The sequence below is a fragment of the Python bivittatus genome, unplaced genomic scaffold (genome assembly GCF_059951505.1).
Source record: "Python bivittatus isolate LINGU-HERP-01145 unplaced genomic scaffold, Pbiv_v1 ctg000530_np1212, whole genome shotgun sequence".
Lineage (NCBI taxonomy): Eukaryota > Metazoa > Chordata > Lepidosauria > Squamata > Pythonidae > Python > Python bivittatus.
In genome coordinates, this window is record NW_028277085.1 from 1,209,866 (window position 1) to 1,227,955 (window position 18,090).

At 42.1% G+C, this 18,090-nt stretch overlaps 1 protein-coding gene across 1 annotated transcript in view; it reads left to right on the forward strand.

Annotated features, from left to right (window-relative positions):
• Nucleotides 1-18,090, forward strand: part of VPS13C (vacuolar protein sorting 13 homolog C) — a 67,240-nt gene that overhangs the window by 32,500 nt on the left and 16,650 nt on the right. The window contains exons 42-66 of the mRNA XM_088148310.1: nt 151-254; nt 766-933; nt 1,291-1,595; nt 2,523-2,667; nt 3,233-3,389; nt 4,027-4,151; nt 4,772-4,941; nt 5,723-5,964; nt 6,702-6,931; nt 7,025-7,117; nt 7,765-8,130; nt 8,307-8,396; nt 8,983-9,138; nt 9,740-10,004; nt 10,661-10,821; nt 12,815-12,936; nt 13,048-13,342; nt 14,053-14,442; nt 15,099-15,203; nt 15,515-15,679; nt 16,145-16,273; nt 16,521-16,654; nt 16,784-16,910; nt 17,297-17,532; nt 17,823-17,973. Of these exons, the coding sequence (XP_088004436.1) occupies nt 151-254; nt 766-933; nt 1,291-1,595; nt 2,523-2,667; nt 3,233-3,389; nt 4,027-4,151; nt 4,772-4,941; nt 5,723-5,964; nt 6,702-6,931; nt 7,025-7,117; nt 7,765-8,130; nt 8,307-8,396; nt 8,983-9,138; nt 9,740-10,004; nt 10,661-10,821; nt 12,815-12,936; nt 13,048-13,342; nt 14,053-14,442; nt 15,099-15,203; nt 15,515-15,679; nt 16,145-16,273; nt 16,521-16,654; nt 16,784-16,910; nt 17,297-17,532; nt 17,823-17,973 (4,631 nt within the window). The remainder of the gene's footprint in view (nt 1-150; nt 255-765; nt 934-1,290; nt 1,596-2,522; nt 2,668-3,232; nt 3,390-4,026; nt 4,152-4,771; nt 4,942-5,722; nt 5,965-6,701; nt 6,932-7,024; nt 7,118-7,764; nt 8,131-8,306; nt 8,397-8,982; nt 9,139-9,739; nt 10,005-10,660; nt 10,822-12,814; nt 12,937-13,047; nt 13,343-14,052; nt 14,443-15,098; nt 15,204-15,514; nt 15,680-16,144; nt 16,274-16,520; nt 16,655-16,783; nt 16,911-17,296; nt 17,533-17,822; nt 17,974-18,090) is intronic.

An 18,090-nucleotide genomic window follows, 5' to 3' on the forward strand; every position in this document is an offset into this window, starting at 1 on the left:
AGTCCTTGGGTCAATTATTTTGCCTACTACAAGCAAGAGAGGACTGCTAGTTATGGAATCAGTGTCAGTTCTTTAAGAAAAATTCCTGTGTCAGAACTTTTGTCAAAAGTTGAATGCATCCCCCTTTGTTTTGTCTTCCTTTCTCCCTAGGCATGGAGGCCTGTGTGTTCACAACAACAAAGCACACTGAAGTTTTTGCCAGGCTTCGGGATTTCATAATAACAAACGTTGATCCGGAAACTGTTCATAAAAAGGTGACCATGGAATTGAGACTGCTGAAATGAGCCTCATGAACAAGTTTGGAAGTTAAGAACAGAACAAAAGAGAAGGGCGGAGGGAAAATAGCCCATCTTGAATGTGTTGAGGAAGTGGAGGTTGCATCCTCTGGGCGGTTCGCACTTTGCCTTTTCCTTATGAGACGGAGAAACGGGATTGGAGGGCAGGGAGTGGGGCCTGGGGGAGCTGGAAGCTTTTCAGGAGGAAACTGGGACTGAGCAACCTGGGAAGCTATTGAGGCTAATGCAGGATCTAGTTAAACCAGGAGGAGAGAACAGGGGTCCCCCGTTTCAAATTAAAGACCAGCACTATTGGCTTTTAATGAATGCTCCCTAAAATTACTACATGTGCCTTTTTTAGGCCATAAGACCTTTGTCCTATTCCCTGGGGACCTTTTTTCCTTACTAAAGGGCAGGGTAGGCAAGATGATGGAGGATGATACCAGAGAGATCAACTCACTCCTAATCACGGTAAATACGATCTTTGCAGACAGTCTCGATAGTGGGAGATGAAGTCTTCCGGTTCACGATGTCCCTTTATTCTGATGCCACAGAGGGAGATGCTTATATGGATATGTCCAAGGTTGATGGTCAGATGTCTCTGAAAGTGGGCTGCGTCCAGATTGTTTATGTGCATAAATTCTTCATGTCGCTTCTGGTAAGAGAGCGTGATCTTTCTGTTGACTTGCCTTAGACTTTTCAAATGTTGTTTAGGAGTTTGATTTTCTGGATCAAGATCCCAATCTCATCACAAATGACAGAAAAGAATGAGATCACTTCCAGCACACTCCAGCCCCATTACTCCAAGTTCTTCTTCCTTTATGTTGTGACACTTGGGAATGGGACTGTTAGTTGGTGGAGTTCACACAATAATACTTGTTTAGCTTTTTTTTTTTAAAAAAAAATACTGGCTACAAACTCACCTGTTGGATCCATTTGTATCTTTCCTTCTTGAATCGCTTTGAACTTATGCTGGTTCTGCTTAATCAGGCTGTGTAATTCTGTCTTTGCTTAGCATTTCCTAAATCACTTCCAAACTGCAAAGGAGGCCCTGAGTGCTGCCACAGTTCAAGCCGCAGAAAAGGCTGCTTCCAGCATGAAGGATTTTGCTCAAAAGAGCTTTCGCCTCTCAATGGACATCGACCTGAAAGCTCCAGTTATAGTGATTCCTCAGTCTTCTGTGTCCAGCAATGTACTGATAGCAGATCTTGGCTTAATCAGAGTTTGGAATGAGTTCACTCTGGTCTCTGGGGAAGAGAATACTCCTCCTCCAGTGATTGACAAGATGGATATACAGTTAACCCAGTTAAAGATCTCCAGGTATAAATGTTGTTAACTTCTTTCTCCTTGAGGTTGAGGTTAACAGAGAGATGACTGCCTAGTGCAGATTTTCATTGGATGTTGTGGTGTGGTTTCTCCTGGCAGTGGGAACAGTTTTCTGCAACAGAAAGGCCTGACTAGAGACACTGTGGTGGTTCTCTGGAGCATAGCAGCGAGCTTCAGTTGGCTCACCCTGTATTTGGATATGAATGCAAGCCTAAACAACATAGGTTGCTATTCTAAGCAAGCCATTCTTGCTTGTTTTTCATCACACACAGGGAAGATTTCAGAAGGGCTTAGTCGCCTGTACTGAACTAAGCTGTGTTGGGGCAGGGTAGCCTGTTGGATTAGTGGCCACCTCAGCTTTACTCCAGGCCACGGATACGACTTGGGCATCTCTTGAAAATGTCCAACCCGCCACAACAGCCTTTCACTAGTGAACCTGCATGGAAACACCCCTGTGGTGGGAGCTTGCATTACAGCAGTGTTTCTCAACCTTGGCAGCTTTCGGATGGGTGGACTCCAACTCCCAGAATTCCCCAGCCAGCTGTGCTGGCTGGGGAATTCTGGGAGTTGGAGTCCACCCATCCGAAAGCTGCCAAGGTTGAGAAACACTGCGTTACAGTGAAAAGATCAGTTCAAAAATAAGCAGAGGACATTATACAGAAGCCGTAAAACCTCAGCAGGAAGGAAGCCGGCGGACGCTGCCAGGCTCCCCTGCCTGTAACAACTTATGATCCCATGCAGCAGAAACAGATGATGAAAGATGTGAGCGTGCCTTCCATGCCGTAAGATGCCCATCCCCAAGTGGGTGAGCCTTAGACCTTGAAGGCTATTCCCAGTGACGTCACGGACTGCCGGCAGGAGGGGCTGGTTTGCTCAGAGGGCCACCTTGTGAGTCACCATCTCTTCCCCTTTCATCTATAGGACCACCGTAGGCCGCGGTCCTCAGCCAGACCTTGAAATTTTGCAGCCCGTCAATCTGCAGCTGTCCATCCAGAGGAATTTAGCCGCAGCTTGGTATCCTCAAATTCCAGGGATTGCCGTCCAAGGAGACTTGAAGGCCATGCTGGTAAGGTCACAAATGTTGTGAGAGCCACGACCTCTGTGGAGATAAGCTTTGGACCATAATTATAACTTGGATTATGAGGCATTGGCCTAATAAAGGTTACGCTGCTTTTGCCAGGAAAAGGGCTTTGCTTTTCCAGTTCAGCTTGTCTCCACTTACAAGTTGAAGCTGTTTTACCCAAGATTTTTTTCTTCTGTGTGGAAGCATTCCTGCCTCTTTTGAATGCATGCAAGTATGTAAAGAGAAAACCAACCGTTTCTGCCCTTTTGGGCAATACTTTGTGCAGTTGCTGCCATCACTGTGTATCTGTATTTGCTGCCTGATATTAGCTAATTCATACAGACCCGTCACGGTGAACGGCAAGTATTTCTTATCTATACTGGTTAGCATTTTTTTTCCTGGTGTCTGCAATCTGGCGTCTTGAAGAGTTTTAATAAACGGAGGTGTGAAGTTCCTGCGCCAGCCTAAGATTGATCTTTACTATTTCCACCTGTTTATAAAAACAAAAAACAAAATGGGTAGTGTTGCCAGAGGAAAGCAGTTTAATAATGGATTATGCCCTTTGCAGATCTCAATCAGTCAAGATGACTTGACTTTGCTCATGAAAATTTTGCTAGAGAATCTCAGTGAAGCTGCTGCGGATCCCAAAGTTACGCATTCAACCTTACCAGAAGCTCAGAAATTTCAAAAGCACAAACCTGAAACTGTGGCTGATGTTGGTGAAGGTACTTCTTTTCCCAAAGTTGGATATTTAATTAAAATAGTTGCAAAATACTTTATTTGGTTGTTACACAATCAAGACAAAATAGTACTGTGAAGCACTGGAGAAAAGAGTTCGGTGTAGTGGCCTGACACCTGGAGACCTTGGACATGAAAGCTGGCTGGTGACTTTGGGCCGGTCCGTCTCTCTCAGCTACTAAGCATATGATGCACTAATATGCTGGACATTTGTAATTCGTTCAGAAGAAAAAAATATTTCTTATTTCAGATGCAGTCCTGTGCATGCTTACCAAGGGAATAAATTTAGCTAGTGTGTGCCAAGTTATAAAATATATTATAAGAGAACAGAGAAAGCAGTTTAAGTCTGCAATGAAAATGTTTCATATGCAGTATTTCATTCAGTTTTCATGGCTTCAAAATTTCTAGAGATGTTTACATCTCTGTATTCTATTGTGATTGATTAAATAAGATTTTATGCTGGTCTTTGGCCGTAATAAAATTTTTGTTTGTGAAATAAGATCAAACAGGGTTGGCATCTAATGTGAAGATAATGGTCACATAAGAATTAAATGAGTATCAGTCCTCAGACCACTAGTAGTCATTATTGCTTTTAAATGCCTTTCTTATTTCTCAACCATTCAGGAATTCCTGAGATTTCTGGAGAGGAAGGACTTGGTGACGCTCAGCCTAAGAAAAGTGTGGCTGTGATGTTTCATTTCAACTTTGAATCTCTTTCCATTGTTCTCTACAATGCTGATGAGAACCAGGTTTGTGACAGTGTTCTTGAAAGCCAGTTTTCTTGGGACCCCTAGATATAGCATTAATAAAATAACATGCAAACTAGATCAGTGTGGTCCAAATAGGGGAGAGTCTGTAGCAAAAACATGTAAAAATTTGTCTTTGAGTTTGGTATCCATTTGTGTGTGCCCCTTCATACATGCACACACACATTGTTCATCAGGCCCCCAGCTTTCCCCGCCCCATTCCTGCTCCTTACTTTTGCTCTGCCTGGCATCCTGCCACCCTCTCCCACCACTTCTGATATTTTTCAGGATTTCTCTATTGACTAACTTGGGTGTCAAAAAGCCTTAAAATATTTGTTTGGAGAGATCTCTTCTTTGTAAACTGAGTTTTGTTGTTTTAATACAAAAAATTGTCCTTCCATGCTCTTTCTCTGTTCAGATAGGTTCTATTTGAACCTTCTGTTTACAGGGTTGTTGTTGAGGGGAAAATAGAAGGAGGAGGGAGTATTAGGTATGTTTGTGGCTTGAGTTATTTATAAAAATAATAAAGGGATAAAAAAAACCAGCCCAAACCAAGATTGATGGAGAAGTATTGTGAGCTATGAAAGTAATCTTTTTATCTCAACCATTTTTATCTGTTGTAGAAATCTCAGCTTTCGCTTCACAATAGCCACTTACGTCTTGGAGAGCTCCGGCTGCATTTTATGAGATCATCAGGACAGATGTTTTCAGACGGCTCTATAGATGTCAGTACTAAGATGGAAACATGTACATTGGATGATCTCAGAGAAGGGATACAGAAAGTGACTTCAAGGTTAGCTGTCTAGCAGTTATTTGAAAACACCGCATCTCTGCCGTGTGTACCATAGGTACTTTGCTTAACACACACACACACACACACACACACACACACACTGATGTTCTCCTAAGGCTTTACTACCCAGGTAAATAGAATACAAGGGAAGAGAAGCAGAAGTGCAAATGAAGACCAGTTTGTAAATGCCATAATAATGCTAATAGTGCATATATCAAAGTTCACCCTCAGAATCTCCCTTCAGCTTTTGTTCCTTTCGGTGGTGACTTGAATAGTTCTGCAATGTCATCAGTTTACTTACTCGCTTCCTGTGTTTCTAGACTGTTCAGGAACTGCAGTTCTATGGATGGTGTGTAAATTATACTGTCCCTGCCTCTAAATTAGGTGTGTGTGTGCGTGTGCATGCACATTCATTCATTCATTCATTCATTCCTTTTATTTAAGTTATTTGATTTGTATCAAAGAAGAAATTAAAAAATGATTGGGAACTGCCAGTTGGCATCAAATTATAGTAGCAAGTGGCAAATTATGGTATCTTTATTTCCTCAAACAGATGCATGTCTTCATATAATTGGTCAGCCATTAAAAATCTACCTTTTGTAAAGAATATGGAATTTGGTTGCAGGTCTGTTGAATCTGATGCCTTGCAGATGGGGGCCCTCTGACTAGAAATTCTAGGAATCTTAGCCTCGGCATAATTGGAGGGTGCAAACTGGATTAATCTATTACAAATTCTTCTATAAACACAACCACCTCTTCTATGAATGCATTTCTTTTCCAGAATGCTAGCTAAAAAGGATGGTAAGGCTGGTAGCGTCATGATTGACATCAGCTACAAGCAAGATAAAAATGGGAGTGAAATTGTATCTGTCTTGGATCAGCTGTATTTGTGTGCCAGCATGGAGTTCTTACTGACCGTGGCGGATTTCTTCATTAAATCCATGCCTGCAAGCTCTCCAGCGGAAAGATCAACCCAGTTTTCCTTAAAGCACGCTTCCCAGGCAAAGCCTAAGCCTGAAAAAGGTCAGCAGACAGAAGGAGTCACAGACGTCCGCTTTGAATATCAATAACTCTTAATCACTGGGCAGTCTTGTGTTCTGACTTTATTTTCAGTTTATGTTGGATGGTGCCTTGAGTGTTTGTGTGATCCACAGACTATCTGGAATACCGATAGTTCTTGACAATCAATGTCTCTGGAAAATCAAGTAGGAGACTTGAGGATATTTTCAAAAGTAGTTTGTAACATGGCGTCTCCCATACAGGAGATATGGGAGACAGAAGTCAGTCCTTCTGTACTCTCTCGGGCCGTTGAGCCTGCCCCCCCCGCCACCGATCTTGGCCTTTGCGTTGACACTAGGAATGTTGAAATGCTCTTTTTCATGACAAAATGATTGAGTTCCTCAGGGAGTGTGTGTGCGTATGTGCGCATGTGTGTGTTTACCTCCTTTCTGATCAATATAATACAGTGAAGCTTTTGCCTCTCAGTTGGATTCAGCAGTTGTGTGACAGGAGGCCACTTGTAAAAGACTTTCTCCATTTCTTTCTCCCGCTGAGCGGGTCAGTTCCCGAGATCCTGCTGGGGCCGACATTGCTGCAGTGCCTCTCTTCCAGTTGCTCTGTTTTCAGAGCAACAGTGCCAGGGCAGCGACTTAAGCGCAGGATTGTTGTATTTTCTATAGTCGTGATAATGATGGTGTATGTTATTGCTCTGTTCTGGTAACCAATTAATAGCTCAGTAAACTTGATTTAAACTTTTATAGCTGCAGCTCTGCGATCAAACATGTCGGTAATAGCACAAATCTTGGATCCAGAAATCGTGTTTGTTGCCAACTTGACAAAGGCCGATGCTCCTGCCTTAGCAGCTTCGTTCCAGTGCAGTTTCATGTTGTCAGGGGGCTCGATGGCACACCAGGTGACCGCTCAGGTGTTTGACCTCAAGGTGCTGGCCTGCCCCTTCCTCCAGGGGAAAGCAAAGAAGAATGTCACCACGGTAAGCCCCTTTGCATGTATTAGGGAAGTTGACTTTTTTTCTGAAAATAGAAAGGTTGCATTGACCACAATACTTTGCTTGTGTTCTTTTAAGGTGGTGCAACCATGCTCTTTAGCTGTGGAAGCCACGATGAATACTTCTGGAGTGCAAAGTGTGGATGTGATCATGGACACATTGATCGTGAAAGTTAGTAGCAAATCACATTCTGTCACCCTGGTGCTTCTGTGTATTCCTAGAAAAAATCTGCCGCTGAGTTCAGATCTACAGTGTGTAGGATAGATAATCTAGTATCCCGTGCCTTCCTCTTTTGGACATTTTAAATCTCACTTTAGGCTGTGTGCTAGTAAGGGAGAATGTCTGCAGTACATAATACTGTCCTCTGACAAAGGGAGGTTACCTCTCTCAGTGACAATGCAGCTTCTGCCTTGTGGTCATCCATCGTAAAAATACTGGTTTGATTTTATCAGGAGTAATCTTACCACCGCTCTGAAAATATCCCCATCTGTAAAATAGCAGCTCTTCATCAGAGGCTGATATGTGGAAGGCCCTTGATTTAAATCAGCCTTTGACTGCGCACGCAGGATTACGGGATTTAAATGGAAATGCATTTGCAAAGCGATAGGAAGCCTACTTTTTCAAGTTTACCCACTGTCTACAATAGTGTTTTTCAAACTTGGCAACTTTAAGAGGTGTGGACAGCATGCTGGTTGGGGAATTCTGGGAGTTGAAGTCCACACCTCTTAAAGTTGCCACGTTTGAAAAACACCGGTCTACAATTAGTACATATAAAGAAAGTGCATAGTTCAGCTTTAATTTCCTTTTTTTTTTTTAAGGTTTCACCAATAATTCTCAACACTGTAATGACTATCCTGGCTGCCATGAAGTCACAGGCAAAGGAGGAAGAATCTGGAGGGATTGCTTGTAATCCTGGGAACCTCTGGAGCGTCAAATCCGTTGACCAGTGCCAGAATTGGTTCCTAGGTGTCGACATGGCCACGGAAGTCACTGAAACCTTCCTAGCCAGCGAGCAGTGTGAAAAAAAGGAACGCTTTGAGGTGGAGGTGAAATCGGTTCAGGTCACCCTGGAGTGTGGATTGGGACATCGTACCGTTCCTTTATTATTAGCAGAATCTGCGTTTTCTGGAACCGTGAAAAATTGGTCTTCTCTCATGACAGCCAGAGCTGACATGACGCTGGAGGTATGTCAGTAGGGGTGATAGCTTCGAATTTGGGCATCCCTCTTTTAAATGGCTTCGTTGCTAGGGTCGGCAGTCCCTTGAACTTGTAATAGGTTTCCATGATTCTTGAGTTTGGTTTGTTGATCGGGAAGAGAAAGATAGATGAGTTCAGCTTTGTGTTCACTCCTGCATTCCAGGTGCATTATTACAATGAAACACACGCTCTCTGGGAGCCTCTTATAGAACAAGCGGATAGAGAAGGACGTCGGTGGAACTTAAAGTTGGAAGTAAACATCTAATTTAAAGTTTCTGCTTAGCCATGTGTTTTCTGTGGGTTATAAAAATGCAAAGTGTATTTTTAGCATGCTTTGGGGAAATTGGTGGTCTGGACTTCATTATGCAGCAGTGCAGCCTCCTTTCATTTCCTTGCTTAAGTCTGTCCTCTGCCACACAGATGAACAGCCTTTCAGGACCAGTTACAGATCCAATGCAAGCAATTATGCTAATATTGTTTTCTCTAATGATTGAATAGTTGAAGAATATGTATTATTCTGTATTATGTTTAATTCTAAAGTACCATGTGTTAAATGCATTAAGTAAGAATTGGTTTTCTTTTAAATTCACATTCACCACAAGTTGTTGTTCCTTAAAGCGTATCTATAAAGTTAAAGGAACCCTTTATCTGCATTCATCATTCTTAATTTTATTTTTGGGAAGTAAGAGAGTTAATCATTTGGGTGTAATGCTGCCTTTATTCTAGACAATCATAGACCAAAGGACAGATTACTGTCCAAATCAAACCTGGCAGGCCAAATTGTGCCTTCATCGTGATTCTGACGGGCATATATTTGACTCTGTCCTTTTCCTTTCTAGATGAAGACAAACCCTGAACAGGAAAGAAGTCTGTTGCCAGGAGATGACTTTATTGTTCTACCTGAACCACAACGAATGATCAGTATCTCGTCAAAAGATACCATGAATATAACAATATCCAAGTGTTGCCTAACTGTCCTTAATAATCTAGCCAAGGTAACTTCTGTGACCAAAGGGGGTAACGAAAAGGCCAGCTCTTCTTGCACTCATATCTTGCAGAGGCATTATTTTTCTGCTTTGATGTCTCAGTTTGCAAGCTGAAGATACCTTGGTCTCTTGAACAAGCATCATCCATTTCTGGTATAGCAATCATGCAGCAAAAATCTGTTATTTATCCATAGTACAATAAACCTGAAATTCAGATCCTAGAGTTAAATCTAATCTCAGTTAATAGTATGATCGTAATGGTTGATTAATGATGCTCCAACTTCGTTGGCATAGCTGTTGGTAAAAGAGGGACATGGCATAGACAATCCTGTGGTGGCATTTTTTCCCAACATGCCATAATTTTAGATTTGGTGAAGGTCTGCTAAAGGGCACATTTTCTGTAGCAATGATTTAAGTTGAAAATTAAAATTAAGTTTAATGATTAGTTAGGGTTAGGGTAACATGTATGTCATGTAACCTGTAAGTTACATGACATACAAGAAAGAACCCTAAAGTTCAGATAGACTTCTTCAAGCATTAGAGGGTGTTTTAATTTCTTTAATTGGTGTTACATCACAGTTTTTAAAGTAAAGTTTGGCTTTATTTTTAGGGCTTTTCAGAGGGAGCTGCTTCCACTTACGACTATGCTTTGAAAGACAGGGCTCCCTTTACTGTCAGGAATGCTTTGGGAATTCCTCTCAGAGTTCATGCGTGCAAAAGCCTCCAGGTTGTTGGACTGCCTACAAGTGATGATATTCACGATATGGGAATTGGTCAGAGTTTAGAACTGGAGTATGCTACCTCGGAGACTCTGAACAAAGGGAACCGAAGCATCTTACATCGCCAAGACAGTTCTCTGTTAACACTGAGCTTTGGTAAGGTGAAAGAAAGTGTTTGGAAATGTTTCCAAATGACTAAGAATGATTTTCAGACAAGGACTTCTGAAAACTCTTCTTTTGAGATTAGCAGGGGTTACCTTGTTGTCCTCCATTGATTGAATAAGCGGAAATTTACTTTGGTGGAGGAACACTCATATCGTATCTTTTTTTTTTCAGAATAAAACTTTTAATTATCAATACTGGTTTGGATTTTGAAGTTTTTCCATTCTCTCTTGCATTTGGAATTATTCCAGCCATTCAAAAAAAGTACCGTGTGTTATCTTAGGAGGCCTTCTGGAGAAAGAATGCTCTTGTTCATAAAAGCAAAAAGTTATCCGCAGGATAAAATATTAGTATTTTAGGTATAAAGCTGCATTTAGTATCCTTCTCCTTGAGAGGTTTATTTTTCACTGGCAGGGAATTTTTGACTGAATTTTTTTCATTACTTAGTTGCATGATCTACCACAGTTCTATGACAAGAAATATTTTATTTTCCTTGTAAGCAGATGAAGTTGTATACAGTGGCTGTAAGTTTCTGGAACTGAGGAATAATTGCTTGAATTATGGTTGAATTGTAGACTTTTATTTTTTTAAAGAAAAAATGATGAAGGAATAACATACATGAAATCTGATGTTGTTTTGATGTAAAACAGCACCTGAAGGATACAGTGAAGTGGCCGGTGTTCCCATAGCAAAGCCAGGGAGAAGACTGCATAGTGTCAGAGAGCCTGAAAGCAATTCCTCCAATACAGTCGTTGTGCAGATAGACGCAGAAGAAGGAAACAAAGTGATTACACTACGCTCCCCTCTCCAGGTAAATCATGGTGTTCTGAGCCTGCCTTGTAAAGGCCTTGTGCACATCGAGCGTGCCGTGAAAACTCCAATAAGCTGTGCTTTCCTGCAGCACCGATCCCACAGGGCAAAGCATTTTAACTCTCCTGACTTCAGTGTAGAGTAGCTCCTTTTTTTGCAGCCTCTGACATCAGTTTGGAAAAAGTTAATCTTTACATGTGTCAGAAGTCAGATTACGAAGGTAATATATCCAGATTTGTGGAGCACTCGGGACACTTCACGTATGCTGCATTTTGTTGTTTATACATCCTTTCCTGTACATGGCAGTGGCAGTCGCTTGAGGGGATGAGTATGTCGTTGTTTAATTACACTTATTTAGACTTTAATATCATTGGGTCTGAGGTCTCACAGGCTGGGCAGGCATCTTCAGAGGTCAGGGGTGAGGTGGGATTTGAAAAAGGAAGGGAGACAGCAGCCTGGAAGTCTTCTAGAAGGCAATTTCAGACGTACAGAACCTCAAGGAAGAAAGTGTGGACTTGTTCCAAGCAAAAAGACGAGGTTGTGGAACTGGGTGAACAACACTCTGCAGCAAGGATGTTGTTGGCATATGAGAATGAAATGATAATGGAGGAATCCATGGAGTTTCCTTAGTTTGGTGGTTCAGGCATGCCAGCTTTAGTTTTTTTATACGTAGTTCATCCGTGTAGATGAGAGATGTTATTTGCCCTGAAATATCTTGTGCTTTAAACTGACCTTGGGTGAAATGAGATTTTTTTCTCTGGGGACGTTCAAGTCATAGCTTGGTTTACAGACCATGAACGATTGTGTGTTTATGGACCAATATTATAACAACCCAACATCCCACAAGAGGAGCTGTGTAAGAACATTATTCAGACAAGTACAAATGTACTGCAGCAACCCAGAACGCCAGAAAAAGGAAACAGACCACCTGTACAACATCTTCCAACACAATAGATACCCACACAACTTTATCAAAAAGTGCCTGACCACTCAACCCACTACAGCACAACCAGCACAAGCTATGAAAAGGATAACACTGCCATACCTCAAAAACATTTCAGAAACAACCAACAGACTATTACAACCACACGGCATTAGTGTAGCACAGAAACCAACTAAAGCCCTCCAAAACCTCTTAAGTAAACCAAAAGACCCAGTAGCCCAAGAAGAAAAAACGAGTCGTCTACAACGTAGAGTGTAAGGACTATAACAGCCACTGTGTAGGACAGGCAGGCAGAAGACTAGCAGAGCACATCCATGAACACCAAGTAGCAGTCAGAAGACACCATGAAAACTCCTTGATCTCATAACTCACGGACAGACTCAACCATAGTTTCAGTTGGGAAACTCTGAGCATCCTAGACCGAGCTAAATCCAAAAATGCTAAGGAATTCCTGAAAGCCTGGCATTCAAAAAAAATCAGCCATCAATAGACACATAGAAATAAACTACACTTACACATCATTCAAAAGAGAATTTAAAAAGCTAAGAAGGACCAGAACACATCCTCTCCAGCAGCCAACACCTGGATAAGCAGGGATTAAGACCAGACAAACAAGCAGAAAACAATACCCTAATCAAGGAGCTTTGTTGTTTAGTCGTTAAGTCGTGTCTGACTCTTCGTGACCCCATGAACCATATTGCGTCAGGCCTTCCTGTCCTTCACTGCCTCCCTGAGTTTGCTCAGTTTCATGCTCATTGCTTCAGTGATGCTATCTAACCATCTCATCCTCTGCCGTCCTCTTCTCCCAAGGAGAAAACCACACTCCTACCAACACTGGCAGGGCAAGCGACTGTGTATAAATGGGGAGCAAACCCCACACTCCCTCACACTGATGATGTTACCTAGTTAGGTAATGAGATGTCTGCAAGCCAACAACCAAGCTCAGAGCACCAAGGACTCCACAGTTCAACCCTGAGCTACAGAGATTCTCTTCTCTTGGAGCCATTAATTTGTTCAAGGTGCAGTAAAATGTTGCTATTTTCCATTTCAGATTAAGAACCACTTCTCTGTCCCATTTATAATCTACAAACTTGTTAGGAATATTAAACAGCTGAAGCCTATAGGCGTGTCTATGCCGGAAGAGGAATTTCACGTTCCATTAGATTCATACAGGTAAATATTTCATTCATTCAGGTACTTAAGCAATTTTATTTTTTGTGAAGTATTCCAATGCTTTTGGCTTTTTTTCAATGCCTTCTGTTTTTTCTGTGATTGGGTTATTAGATGTCAACTGTTTGTTCAGCCAGCGGGGATCTTAAAAGGCCAGTTTGAGCCATCCACGACCTACATATCTTGGCAAGAAGAGCTGCATAGGAGTAGTGAAGTTAAATGTTTGCTTCGTTGCCCAGCCACCGAAGCCAATTTCCTGCCACTAACACTGAAAGCCACTGCTGTGCCCGACGAGCTGAACTTCATTGCAACTCACGAGGACAACTGGGAGCCAGCCTACCTTATTCATTTCTATCCCACGCTTACTCTGCGGAATCTCCTGCCTTACTCCTTGCGATACCTGCTTGAGGTATGTTAGCAGGCAGGGGCTGCGATGGAACTCGAAAAGGCCCAGGGGATTCCGGTATTCAATCAATTCCTTCCTCTTTTTTATTTTGGCAACACATCAAAGTTTGTCATTCTTCCACAGATCGTTGCTTATTGATATTTTAATTTTGCCCTAAATGCCTTTAGCACTCTCCATCCTTTTGTCTGGGAAATGAACAGGGTTATGATTTTTACAAGCATTTTAAAAATGTCTTCTTACGGTGATGAATTGGAGAGCATATTAACTTCCTTTTTAAAAAAAAAAAAAAAAAGCCCCATGTTCAGTATATTCAAGGATAAAATTAGTACCTCTGGCTGTCTGGGTTGGTGAGCAAGAGGGAATTAATGGGCAGTTGTGCCCGAGGCAATGGTAGAGCATCTGGTTGAACTGGAGCATCTCAGCTACGATCTCTGCCACATTCCTGAAGTTGTACTATGATGGATGATGCCCTGCTTCCAATTTTCTGTCACTGTTTGTTTTTCATACTTAGCCTGGAAAAATTACGATCATTTTTACTTCCATACAGTAGTAAATAGATAGTGTCTTCAAGGTGTGTTTTTATCATATTTAATTTTTCTTTGCAAACATCAAGGGGTTTAATTTTGTCTCAGTGTCCCAAGAAGTGCTCCAGTCCCTGCCAGCGCTGCCTGTATGTCTTCTCAGACTCTTACAGTTTTTATTGCCGTTCTTAGGGAACAGCAGAGGCCCACGAGCTACAAGAAGGAAGCACTGCCGATGTTCTTCACTCCAGAATCGATGGGGAAATCATGGAGCTGGTCCTGATAAAATATCAGGGTAAAAACTGGAACGGGCACTTTCGTATCTGTGACACACTGCCAGAATTTTTCCCAATATGCTTCACGTCGCATTCGGCAGACATAGCTACAGTGGACATATATATTCATGTCAGGAAAGTCAGCACCCACATGATCCTCTCTGTGTATAGTCCTTACTGGATCATCAATAAGACTTCCCGTGTTCTCCAGTACCGCGCTGAGGATATTCATGTAAAACACCCGGCAGACTTTCGGGACATCGTCTTATTCTCCTTCAAGAGGAAAAATATTTTCAGTAAAAACAAGGTATGATGTCAAGCTTCTGTTTAACTTGCCTAAAGAAGTAAGCTATGGAACTTTGGTGATTTTTATTAATAGCGTATTTTGCAGTTTGGAAAGGTTGTGCTCAACCTGCTTATAAAAATTGCCTGTTTTATTTGGCTAATAGCCCACTGTTTTTGAGGAAGCTAAAATATATTTCATCAGCTTGGTATTGATTTGCCCACTAGATTATGCTGGACTAAATGTTTCCTCATTAATTTTATAGCTTTATTTTTTTATTTGTTTTTACTGATTTGCACTTTATTGCAGATTTCCCATCATTTTTCTTAATTGGAAATGAGCAATTTGAATGGATCTCAATTTTCTCTGTTTATCCCTGCAGCTATCCAAGTATGGATCATTCTCTCTCTCTCTCTCTCTCTTAACGTTGCCACCTCAGCAGTGAATTAAAATTTTTGTCTCTAGCTTTTCAGGTGGTCAAGAAAGTGTGAGATCTGATTTCTTGCAGTTTTCTACACTTACCTTCCTAACGCTACTGTCACCACTTGTGGCCTATTGCTGGAAACCTGAGGCATAATTGCCGCTTCTTGACATTAGGGGCGGACATTACTGATCTTCAGAAACAAACTCGTGGCTTGTTTTCTGTGCTCCAAATCACTTTGTCCTCCCTTTCACTCTAGATCCAGCTGTGTGTCTCAACTAGCATGTGGTCGAACAGTTTCTCCCTGGATACAGTAGGAAACTCTGGATGTGTGAAGTGCCCAGCCAGCAACATGGATTTTCTGGTAACGCTTGACTTCCACACTTGCTTCCTGCCTTGACTAATTGCTGTTGTTTGTTCCAGGTGTAGGGAACAAAACCCAATTTGTACATCAGTCTCATTTACTCTGTTTTTGTTTTTTTTCCCCATACTGTTCTGCTGTCAGTAGATGGAATGAGATGGTTCTTGGTCAGAGGAATCAGACTCCCTCTTCCCGGTAGTGCCCAAACCAAAGCCTTCCCTTAGAACAGCACGAGCTAAAAATGTTCTGAACCATGTTAAAATACACACAATGCCGAGTCTTCTTGAAATATAAACCGTAGTATCATTCTGCAGGTTGGCGTTACTATTAAGATGAGCAGCTTCAATCTCACTCGGATAGTCACTCTGACTCCATTCTATACCGTAACAAACATGTCTTCTTTGGAGCTGGAATTCGGAGAAATGGGAGTTGATGGCTCGTTTCCTACTAATAAATGGAGTTATTTCTCACCCTCAGAGGTAATATTTTAAGGCTGAGTTTGTCAGTTAAGCTGGCTTGCTCTTAACGTCAAGCTTTCTGAAACAAAAGGCTTATTTTTAATTCATCTGAATATTAGAGTTTTTAGTTGTAAACATGGTTGCAGTGTTAGCAGTCCAGTGGCCAGCAGGTATGACTTGGAAGGAGTTCTGTCGTTAAGAATGATCATTACTCGTTACTGCTCCCTGATTTAAACATGCAGTGCTGGTTGGGACATTAAAGCAGCACATTCAGCTCAAGATCTAAGTGGTAATAATTGTAGTGATCACCCAACTTCATAACCTCCATGTACAGCTGACGTGGGATTTTGGGAGTTGTATTCCCAGAATACCTAGAGGGCACCAGGTTGGAGGACATGCCAACTCCAACTTCTTACAAGAAATTAATAAAAACAATTGGTGTACTTATTTATCTACCCCTCAAAACTGATCCCTGTTTTCGGTTAGTGTGTTGCGTTTTGGCCTGAAAATTCGTCTGGCAAGCTGTGTATCAGAGTGATTGGCTCCAACCAGTTTTCCAAACCGTTCTTCTACAATCGACAGGACAATGGGACATTGCTGAGCCTGGAAGAATTGGTGAGATTGCAGATACGTTTGTTATTTTCTTTTAAGGCACTGAAAGCGATCTGGGGTCCTTGTTGAAGCCTGGCAGCTCACGGCTTCCTGATCTTGTTGGTGGTAGTCATTTGTCCCCTTCACCTGGCCAACAGCGGCGGCGGCAGGTGGCTTCCTGCCACCTTTAGAGCTGCCGTGAAACTGCCAAAATGCTGTGGGCATCAAGGCGTGGTTGTTTCTAGAGCAGCACTTCTGTTCCTTCCAACAGAATACCGGTATCCTGGTGGATGTCAGCTTGGCTGAGCATTCCACAGTTATAAACTTCTCTGATTATTATGAGGGGGCCGCACCTGCTTTGATCATTAATCATACTTCCTGGGGGACTCTTAAATATCAGCAGAGGTAGGTGAGACTGCATCCATTTCTTTAGAGAGAGGCTTTGTTACTGTCTTCAGTTGTCGACCATGGGCTCATAAGAAAGATTCTGTGCAGCTGTATGAATGTTGCGTTTGTGTTTTTTAATCCATGCAGAGGCGTGCAGGCAGCGATGGAACTGAAGCCGAGGGAAGTTAGATTGTTCGTTTGGGCAGATCCTACAGAGATAAGAAAGTTAAGCTGGGAATATGCGCAAAACACTGGTGAACTCAATCTCCTTAAGGTATTCTATATCTCAAAAAACCCTATCAATGTAGCATTTCCACAACTGTGCTTAACTTACAGCAGCCTCAGTCTCTGTATGCGCTTTTCTCGTCTTTCAGATAAGATCTTTTTTGAATCTTCTTTTTGGGGCCCATTGGAAATAGGATTTAATTTCTGACCCCTGGAGCCTCACGGTCAACGTATTCATTTAGGCAGCTCATTACTGTAGAGCCTAGCAACCCCCCTACAGCAGTATTTAAGTTATGTTATTCCATTCATTTCCCTTGCTAATCATCCAGTGACTATTTTTAAAGCTAAATTAACTATTTTAGTGAAACAGTATCCAGAAGTTTACATTTTGCTGATTACCGCCTCAGCCTGGTTTCTTCTTTCCTGCCAATTCAGGATGAATGTGGACAGTTTTCCTACAACGCCAACACTCCGATACATTGGGTCTCCTTCTTGGACGGACGGCAGAGGGTCCTGCTTTTCACAGAGGATGTTGCTTTGGTGTCCAGAGCAAGGCAAGCAGAAGAGATGGAGCAGCCTGACCAAGAAATAAGCGTTGCTCTTCACGGCCTTGGGCTGTCGCTGGTCAACAACAAACGGAAACAGGAGATCTCTTATATCGGGATCACTAGGTAACCTCAGTCGGCCGGAGGCTGCTGGCGCCTTTTGGTGCAAAGATTAGTTAGTCAAATGCCCATTTCTGATTCCTTTAGTATAAAGAAGGCTGCTAAAGATAGGTTTGGAAGGTTTTTCTTTGACTCTTAAGGGCATACAATTGCACTGCTGAGAAACAACAGTATCAGTCTTTTAGAAATTAAACAATTAAGACTTTCCAGGCAGTTATTTTGTGAAACTTCAGTTAGTGACATGCAGCGTATTTTCTTATAAGGGTTTAGCTTCTTGTTTCCTTTTTTTCTTGCAGTTCAGGCATTATCTGGGAATCAAAACCTAAGCAGCGGTGGAAGCCATTTAGTCAGAAGGACATCAACCTCTTGGAACAGTCTTATCAAAAGCACATCTTTGAACAAGGCACAGAGACTTCTGGCTGGGTTAAAATCAACAACAATTTTGAGGTACGCTGGAGCCGCAGAGGAAGGTCAAACCATCCAAGTGGCAGATATGCAGCAGAGCCTCAGGCGCTTGATAAAGCATCTTTATAAATATGAGCTCCCTTCCAGAAGCGAGGACAC